General features: G+C 51.0%; 1 protein-coding gene across 8 annotated transcripts in view; it reads right to left on the reverse strand.

Moving 5' to 3' along the window:
* Nucleotides 1-5065: 5065 nt before the first annotated feature.
* Nucleotides 5066-6811, reverse strand: part of Aire (autoimmune regulator) — an 11609-nt gene continuing 9863 nt past the window's right edge. For all 8 annotated transcript variants that reach the window (XM_005360272.2, XM_005360268.2, XM_005360271.2 and 5 more), the window contains 2 exons: nt 6334-6402; nt 5066-5146 (listed from right to left, as the gene is read on the reverse strand). In XM_005360272.2, coding sequence (XP_005360329.1) covers nt 5066-5146; nt 6334-6402 — 150 coding nt within the window. The remainder of the gene's footprint in view (nt 5147-6333; nt 6403-6811) is intronic.

Here is a 6811-nt window from a genome sequence, read left to right on the forward strand (position 1 = left end):
AAATAAATAAATAATTTTAAAAAGAGGCAATCTAAAACTTTAATTTTTTTTCTGTGCATTGGTATTTTGCCTGCATGTATGTCTGAGTGAGGGTCTTGGATGTTGGAGTTACAGACAGTTGTGAGCTCCTGTGTGGGTGCTGGGAACTGAACCTGAGTCCTCTGGAAGAGCACCCAGTGTTCTCAACTGCTGAGCCATCTCTCCAGCCCCATAGATGAAAGCCTGTTAAACGCTTTACAGCTTAACATATGAAAAAAATCTGCACACATTGTCATTAACAGCAATCTTACATGATACATTAACTAGTTTTTTAATGTCTTAAGTCCCTCTGCCACCTCAGCTCTCAGAACATGACAGGCTACCCTGCTTCACAGTGACTGTACAAAACACATTGACTTAACAGCTCAGTTAACTCCTAGTCCAGAGCTTTGCATGAGGAAAAAGAAAATCCTACCCTGACGTACTGACAAAAGGACAGAAAGCGAGTCTACAGACGGCAGGAGCTATGTGACTAAGAACACTTTGTCAGCCACCAGTGAAGAAATGGAGAGGGCTCAGTAGTTACGAGCACCTGCTACTCTGGCACAGGACTCATGCTATGTACCCAGCACCCATATCTGTGCTCCCAACCATCTGTAACTTCAGTTCTGTGGATCTGATGCCCTCTTCTGACCTCTGTGGGTACCAAACGTTCATGTGCTATGCAGACACATATACACACACACACAGGCAAAACACTCCTACACATAAAATAAAATCAATGCATCTAAAAACATTTTAAAAAGAAATCTGACTCGGGCTGGCAGTGGTGCTGCATGCCTTTAATCCCAGCACTCGGGAGCCAGAGGCAGGTGGATCTCTGAGTTCGAGGCCAGTCTGGTCTACATAGCGAGTTCTAGGACAGGCTCCAAAGTTACACAATAAACCCTGTCCCAAAAAACCAAAAAGAAAAAAAAATCTGATTCGGGCTAGAGAGATAGCTCAGTGGTTGGGTTGTTCAATTCTCAACACCCACATGACAGTTCACAACTGTCTGTAACTCCAGTTCCAAGGGATCTGACACCTTTATACCAGTGCACATAAAATAAAGTCAAATAAATTATTTTTTAAAAAGAAATATGACTCTAGATTGGTCCCATGAGCACATAGTTAAACCCATGTCAGTCCAGCTAACAAGTGGCCGCTGGAAGCCTCAGATTCTTGTGGAAGTCTGGGTACACCTGCTGTCTCAGAGGGCAGTAAGAGATTAAGCAGTGAAGGTTAACAGATGACGAAGTTCAGTCTCTCCTGGGCTGAGCTCCATTTATGACCTAACCCATGCAAAACATAGTATGTATAAAATTAAGGCACAGATAGTAAGAGCAAGACTCAGGACTCCCAGGCTAGCCTCCCTAGCCCAGCAGAGGTAGCTGTTTCTCTGGGTGGCCACCAGGTGGCATTGAGGTCATGGACAAGAAGGCTCTCAATGGTTCCAGTCTATGACAGTCTAGCGTGTGGCAGCAGGCCAGCATTCCTATCAGGCTCAACCTAGGAGCTAGCCTGGGGCTCAGGGCTGCTTTCTGTAAATTCTGTCTGTCTGTCTGAAGTCTGCCAACTGTTCTTCTTAAAGATGGCCTTCTTCTGAAACTGGAGGGTCTCAGGGATGTAGAACTTGATTTGCTGCTCCCAAGACCAGCTGGCTGCACTACTTCAGTCTGTTGGGAGTCTTGGAATGGCAGCCTGGTGCCCTCGGAGATAGAGCTCCTCCCATCTAATTGGTTCCTCTCCCCATTAGAACATTTGCCTGTCCCTACAGCAACTGCACTAAGGACATACGTGAATCAGAACATGGCCATATTATTGTTTTAGTTTTCCTCTATATCTAGCAATCTTTGTGTTAACTTTGGCCCTCATTTTATCTTCTTCACCCATGCTTGTCTGGGCTGAACATCTAGAATGGACTTTGCGTGTCCTGGAGCGATAAAAAACTCTTAGGTTTGAGGTCAGTGGCTAAGTACTCATTCACTTGCCTATGTCCTCAGGCCTCCTTCTGTCGGCTCTGTGTGTCTGTCTAAGGATCCATCTTGAAGGGGTTGGCGGCAGGCCATCGTGGTGAAAGCCATGGCAATGATAATGGGGGCTCAGTCTTTAGTAAAATAGGAGACTAGGCCCCATGGCGCTGCCGGTAATCTCAGCATTTATGAGGCCAAGGCAAGAGGATAGAGAGCTATTGGCTAACCTGGGCTACATAGTAAGACCTGTCTCCAGCAATATCAACAACAAACGGAGATCCAGATACACACACACACACACACACACACACACACACACACACACGAGAGCAGGAAGGAGATATCACTAGTAAGCCATGGGGAGTAGCCATCTGCCTATACCTAGGTCTCCTTGCAGCCACCAGGGGCAGCAGAGCGCACGTGTGTCAGGTAAACCCTGATCAGCTTGCTCATCAGTCCCATTACCCTCAGGGGGAAGAAGACTTAACTGCTCTACAGCCTGGAGCAGCTCTCAGCACCAGCTGCTTCTCTCACAAACCCACCTGCTGCTCTCTCAGTTAAGTTTGGGACGATCCTGGGCAGTCCTCCTTTGGGTTCAGGATGAGTGAGACAAAACACCCACAGACAGACAAGAACAAGAGATGCCTCGACAAACCCACGGGCTGCCCATGAGATGAGCCAAAGAACGTGGGGTGAGGGCTCCAGAGACCGGAATCTTCCCCACCTAGAGGCAGAAAGTCATGCTTCATTACTTTTGAAATAGCAGCTAAAGGGGCTGAAGAGATGGCTCAGAGGTTAAGAGCACTGATTGTTCTTCCAGAGGTCCTGAGTTCAGTTCCCAGCAACTACATGGTGGCTCACAACCATCTGTAATGAGATCTGATGCCCTCTCTTGGCTTGCAGGCACACGTGCAGACAGAACACTGTGAACAAAATAAATAAATAAATCCTGGGGGCTGGAGAGATGGCTCAGAGGTTAAGAGCATTGCCTGCCCTTCCAAAGGTCCTGAGTTCAATTTCCAGCAATCACATGGTGGCTCACAACTATCTGTAATGGGGTCTGGTGCCCTCTTCTGGCCTGCAGGCATACACACAGACAGAATATTGTATACATAATAAATAATTATTTTTTTTAAAGAAATAGCCGCTAAAAGCCAGGCATGGTGGTACAGGCCTTTAATCCCAGCACTCAGGAGGCAGAGGTAGGCAGATCTCTCTGAGTTCAAGGCCAGCCTGGTCTACAGAGTGAGATCCAGGACAGCCAGGACTACACAGAGAAACACTGTCTCTAAACAAAACAAAAAAAGTCAGACTCAGTGACAAAGTGGAGCAGGCATAGCGTGGGTAGTGGAGGGCTGGTGACATGCAGGAAGTCCAAGAGGACAGAGGGGGTGGCCGGAGACTGTCCTGCTGCACTTCCCTCCCCACATAAGTCAAAACAGAAGCATTTGTTTCCTCAAAGAGCCTGTCTATGGGTGACTCATGGGGTCAGGACCCGAGCTCAGGTCCCAGGTAGGAGCGAGCTAAAGAAAACGGGAAAGGGCTCGATCTCATGGAGGTCCACAGTCTCTGTAAAAGCGGGTGGACCTGGACTGGGGTCCTTCTTGGACCTGTCCAGAGAGGCGTTCTGGTGATGCTGGGCTCTTGATGGTCCTCCAGGATTCCCAAGCTGAGACGCAGAGTACCAGTGCTGTCCTATGAAGAGAGCCAGTTCATGGCTGGGAAGGGCTGGAGTTGGTCCCTCCCTCTACTTTTGGGAGGGGTCATCCAAAGAGAACTCTATGGAACCATGTCATGATCATGGTGGTATCTGGGATTCCCTGGGCAGCTTCTTGGCAAATTCCGGCCCCCACCCCCACCCCCCACTCTAGGGCTTTAGCTCTACATTTTGTCTGTGACCTCCCCCACCAAAACATCTTACAAGGACAGCAGCTGTGTGCTGCCTTACCACTTTCTGGGGGACCCCCCTCCCCCGCCATGGTAAACAGGGACAAGTGTTCACATACAAGCACACACACACACACACCCTCAGGCAGAGCCCTGCTCCATGTGTGCAAGTTTTCCAACATGTAGTTCTGAACCAACACGTCTCAACCCTCCCTTACGACACTCACCTTCCACACGGAGAAGTCAAGACACTCAGTGGCCACACTGAGAAGTTCAAGTGCAGCCCGGATGTGGTGACACACACTTTTAAACCCAGCACTTGGGAGGCAAAGGCAGGCGGGTCTCTGTGGGTTTGAGGACAGCCTGGTCCACAGAGTGAGAAGTTCAAGTGTATCCATGGAACTGAGACCCTGTACGCCCTGTGCTATTCCTTGCCTCTGACCCTACATGGTACAGACTGCTGCTCGGTAACAACGGTGTGGACAACAGTCAGATGCTGGCTGTCCTAGGGGTTCCTTCATGCTCACCTGTAGCCTTCAGGAATGCTGAGCTGCGCTCACCACAGTGCCCAGGACTAAGCGTCTTGGTCATCCCCTCTAGCTATTGTTCCCTAGGGACTATTTCAGGACATACATAGGAACACATGGCCGTGGGTCTTAGCTAAGGACACTGGCCTAGGTCTGAATTCCATGCCTGGTGAGGTCTGCAGCCACCATCTGGCATTCAGGACATTTCAGTATGCCATAGTGTTCCCATGGGGGCATCTGAGGGCTCTGTCTGGAGATGAGGGCAGGAGAAGCTGAAGACTGGACTTAGTCGCACACTTGGTAAGGGGCTGACAGTCTAGACTGTCAACTCCTTCCACCCTGGCATGGTGCCAAACCCCAGGAGTATGGATACCCCAAAACAAACACCCAACACAGAGCACCTCAAAGCCCATAGAAGTGACTTTAATTTCAGGACAGGGCGGTCTTGTCTCCCCACAAGGACCAGGACCATCTGCAAGCTGAGTAGTGACAGCTGGAACCCGTCAGCCCTTGGTCCTAACCAATCCAGCCGCTGGGCTGACGGAGCATGTCCTCTCAGAACAGAGTGGCTGCAGGCGTAAGGCCACTCTGCCTCATCTGGTGACGTGGGATGGGGGCTGGTATGGTACTATGCTGTCCATCCTCCCAGGCCACCTGGGGTCAGGAGGAGAAGGGCGGTGTCTCGGCCAGCGGGCGTGACATGCTTTGGATGGCCCACTGCAGGATGCCGTCGAAGGAGTGCTGGAAGAGAGTGGCATAGAAGTCCAGACGGCTGGACCTCCTCGGAGCTGGTGCCCACTCTGCCATACCAATGGAATTGTGACCATCCTGACGTGAGGGTGTCGCCCACTCTGACCCTCTAATTCAAGGTGGGGGACTGAGACCTCAGGTCCCACAGGACATGCCAGTAAAGGGAGGTCTTCATCTAGTGCTTTCTAGAGCAAGATGTAATCCCTGGGCTTGGCCATCCGGCTGTCCCTTGTGGCTTTCTTTGCTATGTCCTTCCTCTCTGCTCAGCAGTCGGGCATCCTATGAGGACTAGGAAGTCACGGCGGAGAGGTCCTCATTTTTTTCAAATGCCCAACCATGCCGGGTCACCCATCTCTCTCTTGCGCTTCCACGGATCTGCCTATGCACGGCCCACTGTATAGGACATACCCCAGCCTCATGGCCAGTTGAGCCTCCCAAAGTGCCAGTGGACACTGAGGAGGGCAAGTGGACCCCTCTGGGATGTGGGAATGACAAGGGAGCTTGTGCCCTTACAGTAGAAGAAGTCCTGAAAAGTTCTGGCTTCTCAGTTATCAGAGTAACTTCACCCTCTCCTTTCAGTTTTTTAGAAGAAATTAATTCCTTCTGTTTCTAAATGTGGTGCCTAAGGAGGCCAGAGGCATCAGATCCCCTGGATTATAAACAGCTATAAGCCGTCTGACATGGCTGCTGGGAACCAGACTTGGTCCTCTGCAGGATTAACACACACTCTTAACCAAGGAGCCATTTCTCCAGCCCCTCAGGTCTTTGAGACAGGATTTTATCATGTAGCCCAGATAAGCATCTGCCTCACAATCTTCCCACGTCTGCCTCCCAAGTGCTGGGAATCAAAGACCTGGGCCACCACACCTGGCCTGACCTGTCCATCTTATGGCACAGAAACCCGAGGTGGGAAAGGTCCCTGAAAGATCACAGCTGCTCTCCCTCAAGAGTCAACAGCTTAAGCCCTCCTGATTCCGAGGGCCTGCGGACAATAGGAGGACTCTCAGGTGCAGGGCTCTTGGAAGGAGGAGGGAGGCTACAGGTAGGAGGAAGACAGCTTATCTCCCACAGGGCTCTGCACCCTGGGGCTCCTGCACGGAAGCATGGAAGCAGTGATGGGCTGTTCTGGGAAGAGCATCTGTGGGGTGGGGCTCAGCCCAGGCCTGGTGACACATTACCTCATTCAGGAGGGACTCCAGATCGTCCCTTTGCAGAACAGGCTCATGACCAGCAGAGTCGTCCCCCACCTAGAACCAAAGAGTTAACAGTCAGCTCAGCCTAGCAGCAGCTGGAGGTCTGGAAACAGGACTCCAGCTTGCAGAAGCAGCATCCTGTACCCCACCACAGAACAAACTGACCCTGAGATCCTCAGGCTGGAGGTGCAGACAGGGTGGGGGCAATCGACCTGTCCTATATACTGCCTGTGGCCTTCAGGGAAAAAGAGGGGGGCTGTTTCTTCCAAGGTCCCCCAAGAGAGACTCAGTGACCAAGACCCAGCCGGTGTCTCCCTTTGCCTGTGCCCAACTCTTACAGGTCACATGGGCTGTACTTAGACCTGTGCCCCTGGCCTTGGTGACACAGCTCCTATCAGGCACTCACAGTGAAGCCAGTGGAATGGCCCAACTGCCCAATCCTCTTCCTGGTTCTGGAAGTGAC

Source organism: Microtus ochrogaster, linkage group LG2, assembly GCF_000317375.1.
Source record: "Microtus ochrogaster isolate Prairie Vole_2 linkage group LG2, MicOch1.0, whole genome shotgun sequence".
In the NCBI taxonomy this organism is placed as follows: domain Eukaryota; kingdom Metazoa; phylum Chordata; class Mammalia; order Rodentia; family Cricetidae; genus Microtus; species Microtus ochrogaster.